Here is a 23836-nt window from a genome sequence, read left to right on the forward strand (position 1 = left end):
TTTGAGTAAAAAAAGATTGGGGATATTTATTACAGACACAGAGTGAGTGAAGATGTCAAGGAAGAAGAGAATAGATCAGTGAGGGGACTAGGGGACGAAAGGTATTTGAGGAGAGGGGAAAGAAAGGGTAGGTGATGATTCATAGCGATGGAATGGGAGATATCATCCGAAGACTGCAGATTGTGAGTAGAGGGAGAAAACATCATGCTTCCGTTATGAGTTGGACATATCCCTGTCAAGTCTGACAGTTTTGGAAATAAAATCCCTGATATTTGACAGTCGGAAAGACTCCGTTTCCCTTCCCTCGCATCCAAGTCGATAGAGCGCATGCAGCACGAGGAATTCCCAAGACTTGCCTCTCCCAAGACTTGCCTCGCGGGGGTCAGCTCCGGCACTAATAACTCCAAGCTTCCGCAGCTCGCAGGGAGAACAGCCTGTGATATAGCTGTGATGTCAAGCGGTGTCTTTGACCCCTTACCACATTCAAATCCAGAACTCGTCATCAGACGCACACCCTTCTTCCAAAATCTGGATAAGAAAATTGTCAAAGCGAGTCTCTTTTATAACCTATCCTAGGCAATGCCGCGACCAAAGAAACTTGAGACGCTGAACCCCGTCATAGCGCTGGAATATGACTCCTTTTCATTTCCCATTTTACCATTTTTTCTTACTCCCGCCTACACCTATACGTTGGTAAAGAAGAAGCTTGGCTGGCCGGGCAGGGCAGCTTCGGCAACAGGAGCAGTGACCTCCACCTCCGCACTATTGGCAGTCAGGTCCTTGCCCTGCTTGCTTCCCTCCTGCACGGCAACGATCTGGACTGACTCGAGACCGGCAGCGCGCTTGAGACCTGGGACCATGGCCTAGAAATGAATTGTTAGTTACCTTATCTTTCTTCCTAGGCAGAACGAGGGTTTACTCACCAAAAGAGTCTTCTTCTCATCAAACGCCAGCTTGCGCTCCAGCACAGCGCTGGCAGGCTCGCCATCTCTCAGACGCTTCTTCAGGGCCTGCACAAAAGGCATAGCCTTCTTCATCTCGCCCATCTTGCCGATGCGGCCGTTGAGCTCCTTGTCGTCAATCTTTTGGCTGTTGGTAGCCGGATCCCAGACCTCCTTCAGCAGCTCAATGTACTTGGCCTGCCACGTGGGGAAGTCCTCAGTCAAGAAAATTGTGAGCTTCTTGGGCTTCTTGGGGTCAAAGTCACTTTGTCTGCCCTTGGCCATCTTCTTGAGCTGAGAAGCCTCAGCAGAGTTGATGTTGGAGGACGTCTGGCGGACGTACTCGCGGGCCGCCGTGAGGCCAGCGTCCGAAGCAGGCACGTCAGGCCACCTCGCGAACTGGATGGAAGTCTTCTCGCCGAGAATCTCTTGCCAGACGAAGTCGGCCCAGTGGGGGGCAATGGGGGTGAGCAGAAGAGCCTGGAGTCTGATGTACTTGAACACGAGGTCCTTGTGAAGAGGAATACCGGCAGCGGTACAGGCCTCACGGTAGGTGTCACGGGCGTTGAGGAAGTCGTAGTGGCCGGCCTTGAGGGCAAGCTTGTACGAGGTCTCCTCGTAGTGCTTCTTGGCCTCAGCAACCAGGGCGTTCATCTCGTTGTCGAACAAGACGTCCTGGAAGTCGTTGAGCTCACCAGTTCTCAGACTCTCGTCCTTGACAGTCTCCTCGATCCACTCCTTGTTGGTGTAGAATCGGAGAATGGTGTTGTCGGCAACATCCTCGACGAAGTTGGAGTCGGCAATGGTATCGCCAGCATCGGCAAGAGCCACACGGGCGGCATCGGCACCGTACTTCTTGACGACGTCATCCAAAGTCATGAAGTTGCCAGTGGACTTGGCCATCTTGGCACCGTTGAGCTGGAGATGGCCGTTGGCACGGACCGACTTGGGCCAGAACTCGCGGGGGAAGAGGGCGATGTGATTGTAGAGCCAGAAGGTGAGATGGTTGGGAATCAAGTCCTTACCGCTGACACGGAGGTCAAGAGGGTAGAAGTACTCGAAATCTCTGCGCATCCCCTGAAGGGTCTCCTTGGGGATACCGGACTTGGTAACAAGCTCATCAGTCAACTGTGTCCTGGCAAAGACATAGTCCCAGACCTCATCAATCATCTGCTCAGGGGCAATCTTGCCCTTGCCCTGCTCGCGGCCGAACAAGTCGGTGTGAAGCCATGGCACAAGAGTGTAGTAGGCCATGTAGATCGTAGAATCACTCAAACTCTCCACAAGGAAGGTGGGATCCCAAGGAAGCTTGGAGCCCAGGCCATAGGTTCTCGCGCAAGCCCACTGTTTCAGCCAGTTAAGCACTCCCTTGAAGGCATGCTGAGTGTCAGGAGAGTAGGTCTCGAGACCCTTGCCATCCTTATTCTCGACATAGTCATAGGCAATAGTGCGCCATGAGTCCTCGCCATAGTCAATGTACCACTGGTCCATGAGAGCAACAGTGCACTCATCACCAGATCTGGACACCACCTTGTTCTCGGGCTCGGAGTAGGCAAAAGCCTCACCAGCCTTGATCAGCTGCTCTCTGACCTTGGGCTTGGCAGCCTCAACCTTCTCGCCGGCAAACTCGCCGACCTTCATGACACCCTGGTAGAAACCCTCCTTGTACGCAAGCTCCTTGGCCTCCAGAAGCTGCTTGGCATCCTTGGGAGAGGCAATCTTGAGCTTCTTAACGAGGTAGGGAGCCAGAAGATCGGAGGTAGGGGTCTGAATGATGGGGATAATCTCCAACTCAGCCCACTCCTTCTTGATGCCGTAGAAGTCGGCCTTCTTGGCAAGCTCAGTAACCATAGCATAATCATCTGGGGAGTCGGACGGCACGGATGTGACCACACCGGTACCCTTGGTAGCAAGGACAGACTCCATGGGCAAAACGCGAACCTCCTTGTGGAAAGACAGAGGAGCATTTACGACGGTTCCGATAAGGTCAGAGCCCAAGACATCGGCGGCCTTTTCAGGAACGCCCTCCTTCTCGAAGATGCCCTGGTACGCCATGTTTCTGGCAGCACGCTCGGTGATGACAAAGTACTCCTTTTCAGAAGCCTTATACAAACCGTAGGTGATGCTGGGGCCGACAAAGCAGCAGGTTTGACCATACATGGTCTCGGCTCTGAGGGTAGCAGGCACAAGGTACACCTTGGCGTCCTCGGGAATCTTGCCTTTGACAGCCTCGGCGGCCTTGGGAGCCCACTCAACGACCTTGAGCTTGAGAGCAGTGTACTCCTGAGGGAGGACACCCTCACCTTCACTTCGGTCGTGGTCCATGCAGGGCTGGCCGTCCTTGATGGAGTAGATTGTGTAACGCTTGCCGAACTTGATCTTCTCGAGCTCCTTCAAGCGGACCATTTGCCACCTGACGAAGGCATCGTAGTAGGGGTTCGCATCGGTCGTTACGAACTGACGTCTCCAGTCGATACGGGCACCAAAGTTGGTGAGATCCTTCTTGCACTCTGGTGGGAAGAACTGGAGCCAGTACTGAGGGTCGGCAAAGTGGTGAATCTCCTCCAGCGGAATGCCGACAGAGTTGAGGATCTGGAACTGATACTTGGCCTTGACGGTCTTCGCCGCGGCCTTGCCCTTCTTGGCATTGAACTTGGACAAGTCGTCCTTTGGCCCCTTGGCAGCGACAGGAGCCTCCTCAACCTCGTCCTCCTCCTTGTAGTTCTCGAAATCACGACCGAACATTTGGACTTCCTTCACGAGCTTGTCGGCGGAGGCCTTGATGGGAAGACCGGTGCAGTGGTAACCGAGGGGGAACAGGGTACGCTTGCCCTGCATCCTGGCGTAACCGGCATGGAACTCGACTATGCAAGGTTAGTACGCAATGCGCTGAGTTGGATATTAGAGGTTTCGTACTCTTGCTGAAGCTGAAAGCATGGCCAGCGTGGAGACGGCCGTTCATATAAGCTATACGATCAGTCAGTGAACAGTCCATGTATATGCCAGTCCGGGAACAAACATACGGTATGCGATTGTACCAAAGAACTTGGGGAACCTGTCGAGCTGTATTAGTGTCCATATCCCAAACCATGCGCAAACTCCTTTCCAGGTCTGAAATCCCCCCTCTCCTTCCAATCTGATATCTGCCTCTTTATTCCAGAAAGTTGAACGTACTTCTCGCGCAGCTCATCGGCGGTGATGGACTCCAGGGGAAACTCGTCGATAGATGGCGCATCGACCTCGAACACATGGTCCTCCTCCCACTTTTGCTGGTATCTCTGCAGATCAAGGCGCATTGGCCGTGAGTTAGCCCAGCTCCCATAGCCTCCTGATAGGTGTATTTGTCTCAGGTGGAAGGCGCACCTTTTCAATCTCAATAAGGGTATCTCTCTTCTCGGTACCCCTGAGCTCCTTGGTCTTGGAGGAGACAGCCAAGGTCTCCATGGCCTTGGGCAGAGTGGTGTCGGCCATACTGTGGTTGTTGTCGCAAAACTCCGAATCGTTCGTTCGCACCGGCTTGCTAGAATTGGATATGTGTAAGTGGTGGTATGAAAGGGAACGGTTTCTTGGGGGCAGAAATAAACCGGGGGCCCGATTTCGCAACAGCGGCAACAGGCAGGGGACTACACACCTTGGACTTGTTTTGAGTCAGGGACACGGGAACCTCACACACGCTCTCGTAGGCAGGGGAAATTTTGGCGGATGACTCCGCTGTCCGGCTGGCGACGGTACGGCACCATGGAATGGAGGGGCAAGAGCGCAACGCGGGGTTAATTCAAAAATCAGAGTGGGGAATAACCCACCAAACAACTGTGGCGGGCAGGGGTTAGCTGTGGCTTCTACCGGGATTCTAGCCACAGTTCAACCCAGCTTTGCCGTCAGGGCAATTATTTCTCTTGGCATTTTATAACGGTCATCGTCAGTCTTGGAGTCAATTCCATCCAAGTCTTGTCTTCGATAGCTCCCCCGTTTTCACAGCTCAGACATATCGCGCAGCCCACCATGTTCCCCACACTCATCAGACGCCTTGCACAGGCGCCCAAACCGCAAATACTCGAATCCGCAGCCAAAGCCGCAACCGAAGTACCCAAAACGAAGCTCAAGAAAGTCTGGCCACCTGACATGATGACCATGTCCCCGCAGCAGCAGCTCAGGTTTGAGAAGAAGTACAAAAGGAGGCTTAAGATGGCTACCCTCCGACCAGGGTGGGATAAGGGCGTGCGGTTGGCGCAATACTTTACAATCACATGTGGGTAGCTCTCCTTATATGCCCGTGTTGCCAAGTGATATTGTATTAATTGGCCTCTCTGTAGTTGTGCTTGTATATACGGCCCTCTTTATGGATTGGAAGGAAATGCCGAATCCTTATGGCGGAGTAAGCCATCTATCCCACCTTTCCCTCCTGCTCCATCCTTCTAACAGCCTCTCAAAAGATTCGGGAGTCATTTTGGGGATTCTTCGGCTCCTTTACCGAAGATACAAGAACGCTGGAACCTGCCCAGCAGCCCAAGCCCAAGAGACCTTAGACTCTTGGTTCCAACACCCTCCTACCTGTATTATAGTGTTCTCATCATCCGGAGTTCTGGCGTCGGAATACCCTGCAATAAATGGCGGCCGTTTGTATACCAACATATTGATGCTTGGTTCTCGTCTGTCTTTTGGGTGTCATGGAGAATATCACCTGCCATGCCAGACAAAGTTCCCACCCATTCCCTGGAATCCAGCAGCAGCCATAGCTCCCAGTCCTGCTCCTCCGCCACCCCTTGATCCCTCATTGACCGGCCTCTTGGCCACTGCTCCTTGTGCCCTTACACCCGCAACAATGCGCTCCATATTCGTCTCTATTACCACGCCGCCCACGATCATCTCGCCCAGTGTAGCATGTAGCGTCTCAAAGTTGAAGATCAAGTCCAGCTCACAGACGTTCTCAAATAATCTGTCCAGCGCCTCAACATAGACTTGAATAAGATCGATTAGTGCCAGTGGGGACTCGGTGGATGTTGAAATGACAATGAAATAGAGTGTAGCGTAGTGACGGTAGGTTACGAGGGAGGGGACATCATTCTGTTCTGTGGCCGAGGAGGAGGACGAGGAGGTGCCTGAGGCGGCCAGTAAGGGTGGCAAAGGCAGGAAGTTGCAGGATCCGGGGGCGCGGTTGGAAACCAAGGTGAAGATCTCGGAGATGAGCCGTTGCTGGATGGAGGTTTCCTAAAGCAACAAAAGATGCAGAGGTTAGTGGGGTTGGCAAGGCCGGTTGGGCTGGAAGAAATAGAGGAGAAAACATAATTACCAGTTGGGTGTAGAACTTTGTTAGGCGAGGCTGGCCTTGGCCGTTGAAGACTAGGAATGCGTTGATCATGGCTTGTGTGATTGTGGTGCGGTACGTGGTTTCTTGCGACTGATGCGTTTTGCAATGTTCCTGCGTTGGCTGGTGGGGGATGACGTGAAGCGTGCCAGCTAGCCAGGGACCTTGATAGCCCAGCGGACCGTGCGCCTGGCTCTCGGTTATCGTACTATTGGCCTGGTCCTGCCTGCCGCGAGCGGGTTTAAAGGAAAATGTGGGGTAGCTGCCTCTCAAGGCTCAAAGCTCCCGTCCTGTCAATGTCATGGAACCAAGCTCGAATTGATCCTGGCTCCCATCTCACTTCATTAACTTCAAGCTCACCATCTTCGTTGTTTGCATTGGTGACTGTGCTTATTCTTTGGTATAAGCAGTTATCAGCAACTCGCTCTTTGGCGGTTCGTGTATCTCATCTCTTCCACACAGCAAACACTCACCATACAATCACCTGCAATGGTTCGCTCAGGTCTCGCCAAGCTTGCCCGTGTGGTGGCCAGCCGTGGCATCCAGACGACTCGTGCCTCGCGCGCCACTCTTCCCAGCCTTTCAGCAGCTTCCACTTTCGTCCCAGCATTGCCACGGGCCTCTGCCCTCTCCGCCCGCTTCATTTCCAAGAGCTCGGCCACCCACCACCAGGGCATCACCCCGGACAATCAGGATGTCACTCCAAAGGAGGAGACCCCGAAGCCCATCCGGACCCCAGCTGAAATCACAGACTCAGAGTACCATGCCCTGGCCGATGAGTATATGGACAGGCTCTTGTATCACCTCGAGGACCTAGCCGAGAGGAGAAGTGAGATGGATGTTGAGTACTCTGTGCGTTGCTTCCGATCTCTCCCATATGTTACATCCAACACAGCACTAACACGCAATCTCCAGGCTGGTGTCATGACCGTAGACTTTGGCCAAGACACCGGCACCTATGTGATCAACAAGCAGCCCCCCAACAAGCAAATCTGGCTCTCGTCTCCCATGTCGGGCCCCAAGCGTTACGATTACGTCGTCCTTGGTGAAGGTCAACATGAGAAGCAGGACACCGCGGCCGGAGACTGGGTGTACCTGAGGGACGGCACCACCTTGTCCGAGCTTTTCAAAAAGGAGATCGGTGTCGATATTAGTATGTCGATCGGTCAATATGGCGAACAGCCTCATTAGCATCGTTAGTTGGTGTGTGAGCATTTTGACGATTTTATGAATAGGGGATGACTGCAGGCATGTCAGCGTGTTTTGACTGGCTTTATTCATGTTAGCTACCTCTGGTGTTGTTGGAGCAGCAGTTAGGATCACGAGGTAGTCAATGTTTTGTACAATAGTGTATGATATGGCAATTGATGAGGGAAATGCCCAAATCAACAGTTTCGTCCGTAGGGACATTCAGTGCTTTGTTCAAACTCTCAAGTGCGTCATTGCCAGTTCAGCTTGGTCAAATCATCATTCGTCCTTGCAAACGCCACATGATACTTCTGCGGGTGACTTCGGTGCTATGTGCTGCCAAACTGATGCCCAAAACCATAAAATGTTTGCTGGCTCGGGGACAAACAGAACACAACAGTCTAGGCTCAACATGAAGGCGTTTTGCAGAGGGGGGACAACTCAAATACAAACCCACACGTTTCATTTCAAAGTCACAGACACACACAATGGAAGCCTCACCCCACATGCCCCGAACACCTGTCCTTAAGCGCGAGAACGCTGTCCTTCTGGAGCCAGAGGCGAAGACTACACCGTTGTCCACCTCGATCAGCTCGAGCTCCGAGACGGATAGCACAACTTTCTCGGCCACCAGTAGCAACAGCAGCACAACAGATAGCTCAGCAGGGCCAAGAAAATGAATATTCAGGAGAGAGAGTTGAGTTCTGTGTCAAAAACAGACAAACTAGCCAGATACTTGGAGGCCAGTACCACGCTCACTGGTATCGTAATTCTGTAGAGTAGCTAACAGCTGAGCTTCCGCAACTCAGCGTCTTTGTAGAACTGCCAATATATCTTCTCAAGTGCACAAGGAACCCCTTCACGAAGGCATGAACAAAACATCTCAGACAAAACATGGCATATAATTAGCAGGGACCAAATTGAGCCGCCAACTCCGCCCCCCGTTCTACCTCCCAGTGACATAAAAAGACAAATCCTCCATCTCAGTCCCAAATACCACCCATGTCCATTCCCAAATCCCCTACACTCCCCCCTTCCCATTATTACCTCTCCCCCTTACAACCCCAAATCCTTATCCGCAAACCCTACCTTCCCACCCCCGATATCAAAAACAGCATACACTGCCTTCAGAAAGATATCCCCCAAAATCCCAAACTCCTCACTCATGAAAGGCTGCAAACCCCCCATACACCGCCCCGGCAAATCATCATACGTGGTATAATTCATATACCTCCCAGGAACCCTCGCCACCCACCCATTCGCAAACCCAATCTCGAAATCCGGCAGCGTGGTATTGCAAGGGTAGTGCCACAGCCCCCCAAAAGACCTGTCCGAAGTCGCGTTGGGCACCGCGTCGTAGTACATGTTCACAATATCCGGAGACAACAACATGAGCGTCGTGCCCGTGTCGGCAATCACCCGCCACTGGGAGATGTACCAATAGTTATGTCCGACAACATGCAGACCCGTAAAGTTAAACTCCCAAAAGGTCGAATTGGGCAGGAGGGGCGTGTAATTGATCTCCCCAATGTGTCGGTGGTGGTCGATGTAACCAAACGTGTAGGCTCCTTCGTCTGATTGGTACCGCAAGTCAGCTGTGAAGACCGGTTTGTCGAGGTGACTTTTGAGGGTTGAAAGAACGGTAGGCTGCTTGGGTCTGACCTGGCTGTGGAGGTCATACGCCAAACCAAAAATGCCGTCAATGTCCTTGTCCGAGGAGAGCGATTGGGAGACGTCCACAGCGGATTGAACCACCGCGTTGTGAAGAGGGATTCCCCCAATGTCGATGCTGTCGTGATAGACGTGGCCCCAGGCGTAACTACTGTCGCCGTAGGTGATCCTCCACTCGCTTCCGTTCACGAGCTCGGCGGTGGACGACTTTTCCAACTCAAAGATGTCTTCGCGGCGCGTCTTGGTCTTGGTCTCGGAGGAGTAGACCCAGACGTCGGCGCTGCCGGTGTCGAGGTCGACGTTGAGGTACTGGAAGGGTGTTCCGAATCCGACTCGGCTGAGGTATTCGCGATCACCCATGATGCTCTCCGCGTTGACATCGCCCGCTAATCGACACGGGTTAGTCAAGATACCTTCTTCATGAAGGGGGGAGTTTGTTTCAACTTACTTTCTCCTCCTCCTCTGAAACTGTTTGTCGCATCATCCAGCTCGTCATCCATAGGCACACCCCATTTCTTGAGAGCGCGAGAATACTGCAGACGGCCATTGGGAGCATACCCAGGATTTCGGGGCAGGTCGACAGTAACCGACCTTTTCGTCACTTTCTGGCCGGCCGAGGTAGGAATGGCATGAATGAAAGTCGAAAAAATGCTCATCAAGAGCATAAAGAATAAGGTGGCCATCGTATCGATGCCCAAAAGGGAGCGGGAATGGGGATCGAGTGAAAAATAAATGAAGAAAAAGAGAGAGTGACTGGTAAAAGAAAAAGAAAAAGTCGTGAGGGAGCGAACGAGTCTTGTTTTATTGAAAGGCAGGTGAATAAATAAAAAAAGAGTGGTGCGATGTGGTGCTGTCGGTCAGGAGCCGTGCCAGGTTGACGATGGCAGACAGGTGTCACAGGTTGAGTGAGGTTGCTCTTCCCCGGCGGCTACCGACAGGGCGTACCTACCTAAGGTAAGGAAATAAAGAATCTGGGATGCGTGGAAACGGTCGAAAGATGCAAGCAAGCGGAGCGTGGAAATAACTGAGATCCCTGGCCATGTGTCACAGGAGGAAGGCACCACTGAAGGTGAGGGGACCATCCACCGCTCAACAATGCTTATTTTGGAGCAACATAATGGGATCAAAAAAGAACCTCCACTGCCTCATGTGGGGTCGGTCAGCGTCGTCATGTTGTTTATTGTGTTCCTGTAACCATTCTCTCTTTCTCGCAAACGCTCCCCCTTACCAATCACACCCTCTCCCTCGCGCCTTTGGATCCCCCTCCGACCTCGAGCCGCCTTGGAAACACTCGAAAAATCTTCTCCTCCGAGGTCTCTCTGCCCATCCAAGGTCATCCCATCCCCCATCAACCCCTTTATTTCCCTCTGTCTCAGTCCCCCCTCGTCCTTCGAAACCAAAAATTTATAACCAATTCTCCCCGTGTCACCCTCAGGTCGTCCCGCCTCTGTGTCAAACCTCACCTCCATCCCCATCCAGGACCCTTCCACAAAAACCGGCCATCCACATTATTTCCACGACTCACCTTCACTACACGTTGCCAACACGCCCCCATCCCCCCCCCACCGACCGCTTACCCGCATGTACATTACATTACCTACCTCTCCCCATCTCACAGAAAAGACCTCAGCAGCAAGACGTGTCCATCCGCTGTCGTGCCCACCACTCGTTTCCACCGCAAGCCTCTCTGTACACTACAAACCTCGCCCGGGATACCTTAACTTCCTCAATCCAAACTCCTGGATACTTGCAGAACCCATCACACGAAGCACAAAAAGAAAAGAACGGAGAATCCCGACCACCTAAAACCCAGATGATTGGATACTCGCAGTCCATTGCCCATCTGGCACTGGAAACACAGAACACACACACACATAACAAAACTCACACATGACCTGCACTCAGCCCAAAAAGGAGAGACTCGGGTGTCACCCATGTGGATATAGCTGAACATCCTGAGAGTTGTGCACAACACCGGAAAAATGCATGATTTTTTCATAGTTATTCGTTGTGGTAGTTTACTTTCCAGTAAGTAGTGCAAAGACAACTTTCCATGATGCCGACATGCTTGCTGCTGCAATGTGAGATATGCGTCTATGTACAATATGTCCTCTCTCTTCCCCTATCCTGACCTCAACACTCTCTCCTCTTTTCCCCCGTCCCTCCCATCGTCTGCCCACCCTCCCGAACCAGATATATCACCATGTATACTTATCTGATCCATATTCCCTTGCACACCGTCTTCATCTCCCCTATAGTTTCGTTCCTCGTGTCATTATTCTGCAGTCAAATCGATACCCAGAGGTTGTGTAAAAACCCAAGTTCATCCAAATTATTGCGAAGAGAATGCCCCAAAAAAGAACAAGAGGAGAAGAGCTACCAAGGGAGAATAAACAAAAGTGCAGTCAAGAGAAGTCGGCGGGCAGATGGAGGTTTGGACGGCGGGGAAACGAGGAAACAAGGCGAGCTTGGCGTGCATACGCCTTCTCCACATGGGCGCGTGGAGTAAAACGTCAGGGCTGCAGCTGCTCGTGTGCTAAGGTCGAGGATGAAGCAAGTCAAAATGCCGGCGAGAAATTGGTGAAAATAGGGGTATTATTAGAAATGTGGCTGGGCAGCGTACGTGGCGTGGTATGGCGTCGCGGTCAGTAAGAGGGTATTATGCGTGGTGGAAAAATGTCATCATCGATGATATATGTGTGGCTGTATGGCGTGTATGATATGGTCGTCGCGTAAAAAAGTGATGATGGCCGTGATGCTCGCATGAGGTGGAAAACAAGAAACGCAAGGGGGAGAGACAATCTAGGAATCCTGTCGTCTTTCACGGTCACCGTCTGAAAGGTCGGGAACAATAACATAGTCAGCAAATGTTGTACTCGAGGACATGGACGACGCGGTCAAGGATTTGATCGAGTCGGCATCCCCTCCGACTGGCGCAGGGACATGAGGATGAGGCATGGAACCTCGCGCAGGTGCCGCAGAGGGGTACCCGTGCAGGTGCGTTTGCGATTGTGCGTGCGCATAGCCTGGTGCTGCCGCGGCTCCAGTCGATCGGGGATGGTGGTGATGAGGACGGAGGACGAGATGGCGATATTCACCTTCGCTTTCCACAGGTGTGGGCGGGAGAGCTCCCGGAACGGCCTGCTGGCCTTGCCGCGCTGTTCCTGGGCGGCTGCCTCCGCCATACTTGTGTTGGTCTTTCTCGGTCGCCGAGGCTGCTGTCCTCGAGCTGTCGCCAGCACCCGTCTGTGGCTTGCCTCCCTTCAACCGCTCTTCCATCTCACGAATGCGCCGCTCGAGGGCCTCGAGCTCCGAAGTCTGGCTGTCAATCTCCTTCTTCCTAAAGGTGGGTGCCGTCTGTCAGTGTCCAGAACTTCGGCATCGTGAGGGGTTGAGGTGCTTGCTGCATTGCGCGCGCAACGCCCAAGCTCCTGGTGGGGTTCAGGGAGAGCTGCCTGCGACTGACCGTTTATCGACCTGCTCGTCGAGGTCTGCAACACTGTTGTCGATGCGGAAAATGTTCATGAGCTCTTCCGAAAACACTTTGGCAATAGTCCTGCATAATTGGGCAACAGCTGTCAGTTTTGGACCCTTCGATCGGCGGGCATTAGGGAGAAACGCACGATTGCGGGCGGCGGCCATTGGGCTTCCAGTCGCGGTCGAGCTCTTCGTCAGTGGGAGACATTTTGGCGACAGTTGTGAGGGATAAAACGGTGTGACGGTTGGAGAAAAGCCGTTGGGAACGGGGAGACAAGATGGCCGAGGTCGAAGAACGATGAGGTGCTGGGTCGGGATCGAGTCGAGTCGAAGGTCGAGTCGAGCGAGGTTGCCAGTTTCAAGGCAAGTCCCGTTCATAATTAAAGGGTCCCAGCTGGCTGGCAAGCGGCAGGGGGGTTTAGTGGCCTTGTGCTGTGCACTGCGACCCAAGTGTGTCACCAGCCCAAAAGCCTAATTTGGGATGGTCGCGCCGATAGCCAGGGGTTTAGTGCCGCATGGACAATGCAATGAGTGTCTGGAGATCCAAAGCATGTCGGAATAAAGAAGAGGTGATATCGGAAACGTGATGGGTGTCGTCTCCCCGGCATTGACCTTTGTTGCTATCTAGATCCGTCCAGATGACGAGGTGTTGCTGTCCCTCCTGACTCAACACCTCACTGAGGAACCGACAGGCTGCCTTGATCTTGATGGAAACTGGCACGGCAATTCATATCCGGCGAGTGTCTCCGCGATGCGGTCATTCCGAGTGGTTTTTCTCTTCCTTAATAAAACAACGCTGCGCCAAGAGGCGTCTGTAATGTGTCTCTCGACGAGTGGGCGGCAAATGTTTGTGGGATCGCTGAGATTTGGATCATCTCCACGAAGCCCCACTGTGAGATTAGCATAACTTTGAGAGCGATTTGTGCTCATGGGCGCATGAATTTTTCATTTCTTAACATCTGATGCAGCATATATACTTTGTATTCACAGGATCATCCTTTTTGGCCACAAGAGAACATCACGGGTCGGCCGAGTTTGAGCTGCTGGGCGCTGCATTAGGCAATAATGGGAACGAGATACGATTTGTTTGATACCAAGGCGAGGGCACTAACAATTACTGCGAGGTCTCTAACAACTGGTTCGGCGCATGACCTGTCCACAGTCATCATTCCATTCCAAATGACCAGCTAGGTTGACCATTCAGAAATATGGGAACTCGGTGACTCAGTATGAACTTGTAGCTCCTTCTACACAGAATCTCACGAGGTTTATTTGCGTGGACTACACTATAAACCCTTCTATCACGTACATCTCAGCACCCTCATGCCAAGATTTCAGGGGTGGAAGTATTCCCCCTGAGAGCTTGAAAGCACAGACCAGCATTCGACTTGATGCGATCATGATCACAACCGCTTCAAAAATTGCTAGGAAACTCTTGTAGAGGGCAGGAGGCCCAGTGTTCCAGTCCGTAGTCGGAAACGTACTTCGCCTTGAAGTGTGTCTTTGTAGCCTTGATGTGCTTTACGTTGGTGGGGGTAAAGAACTTGGTCACTGGCAGTGGGCAATGTAGTCAATTTGACATTGTTTAATGGGCTCTACCGCCTGGCGTGTCTAAACTTGAACATCTTTCCTGACTGCATGGGCTCATGGCTGAAGTTGGTCTACCATTTCCTTGTTTGACAGCCCGAAAAAGGACAGTAGCTCCGGGCAAATTGATGGGGAAAGTCTAACTGTGGGTGGGAACCAGGAAGTGTTGCAATGACGTTCTGATCTTATCTTATCAGGAGAGCAAGGATCAAGGCTATCTCAAGTACATAATTCAATGTCGAGTGAATAGCGCTGACTTCAGGATAGATGAGCCAAAAATGCAGCTATGGTATAGAAGTACGGAACCTGTTTAAAAACATTCCACTGCACATCTGACGCTTAAAACTCTTCTTCAGCCACAAACTTGGGATGGGTGTATGTTCAAGGTTAGGGTTACATACCGGCTTTCGAGTTTTATCAGTGCACTTATTCACCCACGTGACAGCCTGAGCCCGGCCTTGGCTTCCCGTCTGGTGCGGCGAGTTCTGAATTGGATTCCCCTCAGCGCGCCTCAAGTCTTTTGATTGCACCACCAATACACGGCATCACAGCGCTCAACCGCATCAAGAATCAAGACAATCCACGACACCAACCGCCAACTCACGTGATTGTCCTGTCGCGACCGGAAAAATCATCTTCAGCGACACAACCACGACAACACCACCAGCCAAGACCCGCAGACAAGAACCTCGACGGCTGCACGCTTCCCCAATCAAGTTGGCCATTTAACCCACATAATCGCTATCTTCGATACCCAGAGCCTTGAGCTCAGGCTGCCGGTGAGTCTAGATAGTCTTGGCGCACCCACGCGTATGGTGACGCGCGATGGAAGCTTCTACAGAGCAGATCAGAGCATTGCATCGCTGACCTTGTCCGTAACCACAGATCGTGGCGCCTGTACATCTTCTCCCCCAGAGGCGTGACAACTCCTTGGGCCCCCCACCGGGTGGAGTCTGGGGCATGAATACTCCGGCGAACCCGACGACATTCCCAGTATCGTCCTTCACATCGCTCGAGCTCGTGTTCCTCTTCCGAGGTGTCAACAAGTTTGGCATCGACCCCGCTGCCTTTCCACAGATCTCCAATGTTCTGCGGGACAACAGCGGCCTCAAGAGGCAGCCGACCTTCGATGCCCAAAGGTTGAGCCCCGAGGCTCTGCAGAAGGTCTTTCTGTATCTTGTTGGTCAAGAGATCCGGGCCGATCATGTCGGCAGCATGCCTGGGCCAGATGGCCCTCTCTCTCCTGCCTCCAAGAAGAGAAGGCTTGATACTCTTCCGCTACCGAGCTGGAAGGATGTTCACCAGCACATCGATAAGGTGCAGCAAGCCTACGACAAGGTGTTCGACTCCTACATCGAGAGCGCTGTTCAAGAGATCGATCATCTGGAGGAAGCATACAGAAAGACAGAGGCAGAGCTAGAGCAGCTCCAACTGGCCGAATCACAAGCTAGCGAGGAGGCCAAACAGCAAAAGGAAGAGGCCATCGAGGATAAAGGGGTACAAGTGAATGGAGTTGGTGATATCAAACCGAAGCCAGGCCCGGCGGTCGTCAATGGCATCCATCCGTCTCCAAAGGCCTCGCCCAAACCATCACCACAGCTACCGCAGTCTCAGTTACCGCAGTCTCAGCTACCACACCACGCGCAATCCCAGCCCCGGCAACACCTTCAACAACATCCCCAGCAACAGCATCAACAACAGAATTTGCAGCAGTCTATGCAACAGCCTTTACAGCGGCCACAGCAGCTGACGCCACAGCCCCATGTGCCTCAAGTGTCTCAGCTATCGCAACCGCCGCAACCCCCTCAACCACCACAGTTACCCCAGCTGCAACAGCTGCAGCTACCACTGCAATCACCACAGACACTGCATCAAGCACAGCCGCCACAGCATGGACATGTACCACAGCAAACACATGTGCAGCAAGGGCAGCTGCCACAGCAAGCACAGCAAGGTCTCCAACAAGGGCAACGGCTACCGGGACAGGGACAACCCCCACAGCAGCTGCATCAAGGACAGCCAGCTCAACATATGGCTCAAGGACAACCGCCACAGCAAGTCCAGCCATTGCAGCAACCAAACCCATTGCCACACGTCCAGCAGTCACAGCAATCGCAGCAACCACAACCACCGTTGCGGCCACTGCAGCCTCTGCTCCCACATCTTGCACCCCGTCAGGATGTCAGAAACGGACTTGGCTCTCCACATTCCCAGCATGCTTCTCTCGATAAAGCAGGTCCGGCCCCTCGTCCTCCCACCTTGAATCACCAGCCCACCACTCGTTCACCACAGCTTGGCCATCCCGACGTCTCAAGGGGTCCTTCTGCCCGACCTTCAGAGCCGTCAAAGTCGCTCGGTGGATCGCCGCAAGTTCTCCAAGCACCACAAGGGGTGGCCTCTTTCCAACCATTGTCCCAGTCGCCTGCTCCAACTCCTGCCGCAGACGGCCTGCAGAGGCCAGATGGCGTTGCGAGAGCACATCAGTCTCCGGGCCCTCTGCCAGCGAGCCCGCATATGCCGCCGTCGCAGTCACAGTTGAAATGGGAGCCCCCATATCAACCCTCTTCTGGCGCTCGGCCCCCGATGAACTCGCCATTACAACACGGTCCTAATGTGTTTTCTCCCCCTCCGCATATGGTGGCTTCCCAACGGCCACCACCGATCTCGTCTCCTTTGCAAGGGCAAGCAAACAGGCCGTTGCCACAGCAGGTTTTGCACCCCCCTCATACTCATACGACGGGTCAATTTGTGCCTCTTCAACCAACACCTGTTCGGCCCGCTATAGACGCAGCAAACAGGCAGCCACCGCCGGTTTCGAGCCCAGGGCCGAATAACACGGTGCAGTCCCCTTTCCATCCTGGGCCATACCACAACTATCCCGTTCCGTCGTCCCCTCACCCAACTCAACCTCAGCAGCATGCTCCTAAAGCCCCTCAACATGGCGCTGTCACACATCCTCCTTCAGTACGGAGCCCGGCCGTTGCTTCGCCCGCCTCTGCATCAGGGATTCATCTGCCACGACCTAATCAAGGACTGGCGGCTCCTTCTCAACAACGACCACAATCGCTGCCTCACTTGCAAGCGCCTTCGCCATATCCCCAAGCTACTCATCCTCCTGCTGTATCCTCACCAGCTGGCCCCCAAAATGGAGGATACAGTTCCCCATATCACCCTCCCCGGCCTGCTCCAGTGGAACGTATCCATCCACGTGCGCCTGCGACAACGACGCCTGTTCCACCCGCTAGATTCGGGCCTGCGCCGTCTGCCCCCCAGACGCCGGCTGTTATGCAACAGCAGCCCTTCGTCATTTCGGCTAGGATGACAAGGTGGAAGACGGAATCCACTCCTTCGACGCCGAAGGGTGGACTTGAATTTCAGTTTGGGTGGGATGAGAAGCCTAGTCCACAGACTGAACCAATCAGTCCCGTTCTGGAACCGGCGCCCTTGCCATCAGCCGCCCCCCACGAGTCACCACAGAAAGCACCAGAGCAATCGCAAGCTAAACAGACCCCGAGTTCCTCAGGTAAGCCCGGTAGATCAAGGGTGCCTCAGTCAACCAGGGATGCAACCTCTCCCTCTCCAGTGGCGTCCGGGTTAAGGAATACATCTGTCAAGGCTACCAAAGAGGTGGTGCTACCCATAAATGAGCCGGATGCACCCAAGATTAAGGATGAGGCCATGACACCGCGCCCAACCACCGAGACTGGCGACACCGCAGCAGATGAGAGTATCTCCAACAGACCGAATCCGGCACGCTCAACTAAGCGGAAACGAGACGAGTCTACGCCAGCCTCGGTGCAATCCCCAAGGGGGCGACAGCTGACAGATGCATCCCGTGATGATTCGATGCCGCCTAATATGCCCAATGTCGTCCTCTGGACCCGCTCCTTCCACAAGGTCAGCGGCTCTGCCATGGAGTCGATTGTCGGCCACCGCTCAGCCAACATGTTTGCTGCCCCCATCCGAGAGAAGGATGCACCGGGCTATCATAAGGTGATCAAACAGCCCCAGGACCTGAAAACCATCCGCAGTGCCATCGCCCACGGGAACAAGGCCGCCGCGCAAGCAGCCGCTGCTTTGCCGGGGGGTGACCCAGGCGGTAGCTGCTGGCTCCCTCGGACAGAAGAGCTTGTCCCACCAAAGAGCATCATCAACTCTGGCCAGCTCGACCGCGAGCTCTCTCACATTTTTGCCAACTGCATCATGTACAATCCCGACCCGTGGCACGGACCAGGCCCGGCTTTCCTACCCCAGGAGGATGATTCTGAGGGATTGGAAGCTGGTGCGCACCAGGATAATGTCGTGGGGTACAAGGTGGACGAGTTTGGGATTGTCAACGATGCCCGCGCCATGTTTATCGAGGTCGAGCAGCATGTTAGTGAGTTGCGCTCGGCGGAGAAGCGTAGTGCGCCCCCCGGTGGTGGGCATGCTGCGGGGGCGGAGGGTGTGTTTACTGGGACGAGCACAAGGCAGGCTAGCGTTGCGATGCAACATGGCGATGGCGGTTCCAAGGATGACGTGTCTGGTGCAGAGGAACAGGATGAGCAGACGGCGACCGAGACGGAGAATAATGACGGGAGATCCAAGAGAAGGCGAATGGGGAGAGCCTAGAAGGGGAGATCTCTTGGTAGCAATGCGCTCACAGGATATGAGAAAAGACAAGGGGCACTGGGAAAAGCAAGACCCAGGCAGAAAACGTATGGTGGACGTTGGGCCCGAGACTTTTGCTCATAATGAAGCTTTGTTTGGATTCATGTATCAATAAATGGGCGGGGACCAATTTTGATGTCCACCACCGTATTATAATATAAGAGCATCGCCCTGGGATTTTATACACAACAGAGCACACTCTACCTCTTGTGGTCACTATCTGTGTTCACCGGCACGGTTGATGAGGGGCACGCGAGGGGCGATATCTTTGTGAAAGCACTCAAACACACTCTTGTCAACGTTGAGACAGCTAGCGCTGCTGAGGGAGGACACAGCTTCGATTGACGATGGCTACCAAGTAACTGTACTTTTCTGAACCCTATTCGTTAAAGCGCTGTTTCGAAGCGCTGTTTCGAAGCGCTGAACCCCTCTTCAGTCCCTATCCAAAAGCCAAAAGCAATAAAAAGCACCAAAACGCCCTGCCTCCCCTTCATTTCCTATTTCCCACCATCCCAGTCTCTTCCACTCACCAACTGCAAGAAGCCACCTCATCAAACGCCAACCTCAACTTTAGGCGTATTCGTACTTGACCTCAATGTCGTCGTAGCGCTTGCCCTGAAGATAGAAGACATACGCCATATCGGCGGAGCGAGCTGTAGGGTACTGCTGTTAGCAAAAACCGCAATTACCACGGCAAAAAAAAAAAAAAGCAAAAAAAAAAAAAGCAAAAAAAAAAAAGCAAAAAAAAAAAAAGCAAAAAGAAAAAAGCAAAAAAAAAAAAAAGCAAAAAAAAAAAAAAAAAAGCAAAAAAAAAAAAAAAAGCAAAAAAAAAAAAAAGCAAAAAAAAAAAAAAAAGACCAGGACAATACTCACGAGTAACCTTGATGTCACCCTCTATGATATAGTACATCTTCCCGTCCCCCCTTCTTCTGCACCCTCTCCGCCTCGGGCACCTTTGACACATCAGCAGTGAGCGTGCACAGCGTACCCAGCGTCTCATCCTTCTCCAACATGGCCTCCCGCCCCTTTTTTCTATCCACCATGATCGCAGCTTACAACTCTGTAAACCACCCGTTTTCCACCCGCTGCCGATAATAGAACGGAAACGAGAACGGCTTGCTCTCCTCCATGTCGTCGCCCCGCTGGAAAAACCGAACCATGGCGTCGACACTCTGAATGCCGGTATACCCGTCATGAAATGTCTTGGTCGCCAGACTGGTATGCTTCTTGGTGTCAAACGGCTGGATCCTACTCTCGCCCATGTGGTGGCGCGTCCTTCCGACTGACGACATGGACTTTGGTCAGGGAACCGTCGCCGACGAGCGAGAGGCCCTTCATGATGGCGCCGCGGGTGACAGCCAGGTCGGGCTCCGTGGGTGTGATGAGGGGGACTTCGGTCCGCATCTGGCTGTCCTTCCTCCATATGTACGCCTGCTTGATCTCGCCGCGGAGGTAAGGAGAACCGGCGAAGCCTCCTACTAGGATGAAGGCCTTGATGGGCTTCGTCGGGCACGCGTCCTGTTGCTCATTCACCTTTTTGACAATGATGCCGACGGTGGGCCTGAAGATGTCTTCGAGGTGGTCCGAGCTGACCTTTATCTTGTCATTGTAGACGCCGGCTTGTTCGTTGTTGAGGATGAGGTTGAGGGGGAACTCGTGGGTCCCTGAGGACTTGGTGAAACAGCGCTTGGTCTGTAGTAGAACTTGAGGATTAGTCTAAGGCGAGTGGGAAAGGGGAAAAAAAAAGTAACACTTGCCTCAAACTCAAACTTGGCCATTGCGGGGGATATATGTCTCTCACGCATGTTACGCGAAAGTAGTGCGTACCCTGGAATACACCAGAATCTATTATGGAGGTACTCTCTGAATCTCATGTTGAGCTGGGCGGAGCCGGCAAGATCGCCATCGCGGAGACCAACCTCCTTGACCTTCAGGGGGTTGAGGTTGGTGATGGTGTAAATGACCAGGTCCACAGTGCCGCCTCCCGCATCAATAATCACGAATCTGCCAGTCTTTATCAGCACACGTGTTCATGTTGGCCTATTGCACACTGAGCAATAAACGTACGTATCGCCAACCTCGAGCTTGGTGTCTGTATCAGCAGTGCGCTCAGCCTTCTCATTGATGGCATAGATAGCAGCAGCCTCAGGCTCCGAGAGGAGATGGATGGTCCCGCTCGGCATACCCGCCGTCCTCAAGGCCGTATGGAAAGCTGTCCTGGTCTTCTCCTTGGAGTCATTGTTCCAATTGGCTGGGACAGTGGCCACGTACTCGAAGTCAGTGGGCAAAGACTTGAAGTTCATCTTTGTCTTGGCATACCCCAGGAGCGATGTCAGAAACTTGGTGACCAACGACTCTGGACTTGGACCGGCATTGATGAATTCAAGCTGTCGAGGTGTAAGCCTCCTTGCCCAAGGATAAAGACCGCTGCGTTGTGACTTGGGTTAGGTCGCTATCCTCAAGGTCGTCGAAGGGGACTCACAGCTTGAACCACTCCATCACCTGGTCTGCGGGGGTATCATCAGAGACATCGAAGCCCCATTTGCCCGTCTTGGACAATTTGGTCGGGACTCTCTGGTAATGCCTGATGCCATCGACTTTCCCTTCAAGGTGCTTCTCACCGGGCTTGTTTGAAAGGTCGGCTGTAGGCCACTCTCGGAGGATCGTAACTTCATCCGGTTTGGCACTACTGGCCCAGGCAATGCTGGTAAACGTTGTGCCCATGTCGACGGCGACAATGGTCGTCGGATTGATAGTAGGGGGGGCCATCCTTCGAACTTGCAATGCTTTTCAGGCAACAAATGTGATGAAACTACCAGTTTGAAGATGAAGAGGGAAGTGACAAAAGCTCGAAATTTGGAAAAAGATTTGAAGATTGAGAAGAGTGCTAGGCACTGGGACAACAAGCCTTGTCTTGGGTTTCGCCCATCGGAAATCTTGTTCAGCCATCAGGGCTGAGTGGGTGCAAATAAGCTTTTTCTTTGCAACCTTGTCACCCATGTCTCGATACGAGTGTTGCCTTCCGTACGCCTCAGTGCCACCTCAGAAGCCAGGTTCTATTCGGAAGATAGGGAAGGCGTGGTGCCAGGCCCAGAAATCTTGTTGCACACCGGTGTGTGTCTTGGGGTCGAGGGTTGTGAAGATCAAGCCAACCCTGAGACTTGGTTCCCGTCCTGTTGAAAGGATCAAGGGGATTTGGGGAAATCCGTCTTTGGCGTGAGTATTTGACACAGATTGTGGGAATGTGATAACCTGGAATGCTGTGTTCTTCAACCACGGTAAATTTGACCAAAGGCCAACATTGTCTGATGCATTTGATCCCATACGGTGCGGCGTATCCCAGCCAGCAGAGTTGGCCAGGCACTGGCAAGCAAGCAAACAGGAGACAAGAAGAGACAGCCAGAATTGCACAAGCGTCCCAGCTAAGTTATACCTACCCTGATCGAGAGACCATAACTGCAAACTCATGTCATCCTGTGAGGACCGTCACGAGTGAAAGTGTCATTTTTTGCACATCAGAGGTGGATGGTGGAACATACCCTTCGAATGCCAGGCGCCGTCTACCATACTTGACTGAGTCGACTACAGCACCATACCTGTGGCACGGCCATCTGGAGAAAGCGATCGGCCTACAGCGTGTTTGTTGATTAATCTGGATATGGGTAGATTCGTGAATGCCAAAACCTGGGGTATTGGGCCCACTGCTATCCGTTTGGTCCCGAACCGCCAACAATATTGAGCTGGGTTTCGTTCCCATGGACGACAAGGTGTTCCTACGGGTGACTCAGTACTCCTATAGACGACCGATTTCCCACATACGACGGAGCAGGCTGCTTCCTACCGGCTCCATGTGCCACCCTCAAGGTAAATATGGCTGAGTGACATCCCGCGGGTCGAGGTTTACACGACCTGCTCACCGACACCACATGGCGCGATGGGGGCTGAGGTGGGGAGCTTGCACAAGTGTCTGGAGAGCTGTCTTGAAGCGCATGGATGAACGGGAGCAGCAGATGATGACGGTGGTATACCCCAAACTGGTTTAACAATAACGTTTCACAACGGGGCCGTTGATCAGTCACTCTCGTGTTGCATTCTGTTGAGCCGCTAACACATATGGCTACACTGTGAGGGTTGAGCCCGGACGCTTATCGCGTGATGGTGGCATGCTGAATTGACTTTCTGTTTCTGTTTTTCCCTTTCTTTCTATACCGACATGTCTTGCATCTCATAGGCCTCATACCTACAACCGGCATTGGGCTTCTGGGGCGACCAGCAAGTTGATCATCAATTCTCCCCAAGGTTGGGGCCTCGGTGGAAGAGCTAGGTAGGCATTTTGTCATCTTGCCAATCACCTACCTACCTAGCTACCTGACTGGGGCCACCGCACACCTCTACCAATTCGCTTTCCTGAAGAACGTTTCCGTTTCCGGTGACGGGTTCCTCCGAAGGACGACCTTCCAAGATGGAAAATTGCACTGATCCATAAGTTCTAACTCGATGTTTCTGAGGGTTCTCCATGCGCTTCAGTCTACTGGGTCAGGTATCTTATCAATTGGAGAATGCCTGTTCGAGCATTAACTAATTGTACGAACCAGGCGGCATGAGATCGAGGGCCCGCACCGAAGAGCGTTGATTGCAGTCACTGGCCAGCGGACTTTGCCTCTGTTGCAAGATACGGAAACCTGCATCCCAGTTTTGCCCAGTTACTATAACTGTAGTCTGCGAACACGACCCTCTAGTATGCTACGCGTGCTTGCTCATGGAATCACAGTTTAGTTGCCCATTTGGTCTGGAAGCTAAGAGATGCCCATATCCGGGCTGCGGCAAACCTGTCACTGGCGATGATCTGTGAGTGTTGGTTGCGCGGGTGTCTGCAGTCGAAGACTGATAACGGGATGCCTGAAGTCCAGACTATGTAAGGTACTGACCTTCCTTTTTTGAACAGGGTCATTGTGCAGTTTGTACGTCATCGTTACGAATCGCTGCAGGTCCTATCGCGCTGCAAATACACTCCAGG

General features: G+C 52.9%; 8 protein-coding genes across 8 annotated transcripts; 3 read left to right on the forward strand and 5 right to left on the reverse strand.

The window, feature by feature from the left end:
- Window positions 1-683: 683 nt before the first annotated feature.
- PODANS_3_10250 (uncharacterized protein) lies at window positions 684-4237 on the reverse strand (the record flags this gene model as incomplete). The annotated part of the gene is made up of 5 exons (XM_001909803.1): window positions 684-863; window positions 924-3805; window positions 3858-3908; window positions 3965-3996; window positions 4116-4237. The coding sequence occupies 5 exons, from the start codon at window positions 4235-4237 to the stop codon at window positions 684-686; spliced, it is 3267 nt and encodes a 1088-aa protein (XP_001909838.1).
- A 706-nt stretch (window positions 4238-4943) lies between these two features.
- On the forward strand, window positions 4944-5467 carry PODANS_3_10260 (uncharacterized protein; the record flags this gene model as incomplete). Its single annotated transcript, XM_001909804.1, has 3 exons — window positions 4944-5190; window positions 5255-5316; window positions 5375-5467. The coding sequence occupies 3 exons, from the start codon at window positions 4944-4946 to the stop codon at window positions 5465-5467; spliced, it is 402 nt and encodes a 133-aa protein (XP_001909839.1).
- A 151-nt stretch (window positions 5468-5618) lies between these two features.
- Window positions 5619-6300, reverse strand: PODANS_3_10270 (uncharacterized protein; the record flags this gene model as incomplete). The annotated part of the gene is made up of 2 exons (XM_001909805.1): window positions 5619-6149; window positions 6232-6300. The coding sequence occupies 2 exons, from the start codon at window positions 6298-6300 to the stop codon at window positions 5619-5621; spliced, it is 600 nt and encodes a 199-aa protein (XP_001909840.1).
- A 435-nt stretch (window positions 6301-6735) lies between these two features.
- On the forward strand, window positions 6736-7437 carry PODANS_3_10280 (uncharacterized protein; the record flags this gene model as incomplete). The annotated part of the gene is made up of 2 exons (XM_001909806.1): window positions 6736-7098; window positions 7162-7437. 2 exons carry the CDS (start codon window positions 6736-6738, stop codon window positions 7435-7437), a joined length of 639 nt encoding a protein of 212 aa, XP_001909841.1.
- Window positions 7438-8490: 1053 nt separating this feature from the next.
- On the reverse strand, window positions 8491-9788 carry PODANS_3_10290 (uncharacterized protein; the record flags this gene model as incomplete). Its single annotated transcript, XM_001909807.1, has 2 exons — window positions 8491-9491; window positions 9554-9788. 2 exons carry the CDS (start codon window positions 9786-9788, stop codon window positions 8491-8493), a joined length of 1236 nt encoding a protein of 411 aa, XP_001909842.1.
- Window positions 9789-11907: 2119 nt separating this feature from the next.
- PODANS_3_10300 (uncharacterized protein) lies at window positions 11908-12790 on the reverse strand (the record flags this gene model as incomplete). The annotated part of the gene is made up of 4 exons (XM_001909808.1): window positions 11908-11939; window positions 12204-12445; window positions 12572-12661; window positions 12729-12790. The coding sequence occupies 4 exons, from the start codon at window positions 12788-12790 to the stop codon at window positions 11908-11910; spliced, it is 426 nt and encodes a 141-aa protein (XP_001909843.1).
- Window positions 12791-15129: 2339 nt separating this feature from the next.
- Window positions 15130-18780, forward strand: PODANS_3_10310 (uncharacterized protein; the record flags this gene model as incomplete). Its single annotated transcript, XM_001909809.1, has 1 exon — window positions 15130-18780. One exon carries the CDS (start codon window positions 15130-15132, stop codon window positions 18778-18780), a length of 3651 nt encoding a protein of 1216 aa, XP_001909844.1.
- Window positions 18781-19504: 724 nt separating this feature from the next.
- PODANS_3_10312 (uncharacterized protein) lies at window positions 19505-21588 on the reverse strand (the record flags this gene model as incomplete). The annotated part of the gene is made up of 5 exons (XM_001909810.1): window positions 19505-20067; window positions 20130-20511; window positions 20571-20823; window positions 20887-21246; window positions 21302-21588. 5 exons carry the CDS (start codon window positions 21586-21588, stop codon window positions 19505-19507), a joined length of 1845 nt encoding a protein of 614 aa, XP_001909845.1.
- Window positions 21589-23836: the final 2248 nt, after the last annotated feature.

The sequence above is a fragment of the Podospora anserina genome, chromosome 3, assembly GCF_000226545.1.
Source record: "Podospora anserina S mat+ genomic DNA chromosome 3, supercontig 2".
NCBI lineage: Eukaryota > Fungi > Ascomycota > Sordariomycetes > Sordariales > Podosporaceae > Podospora > Podospora anserina.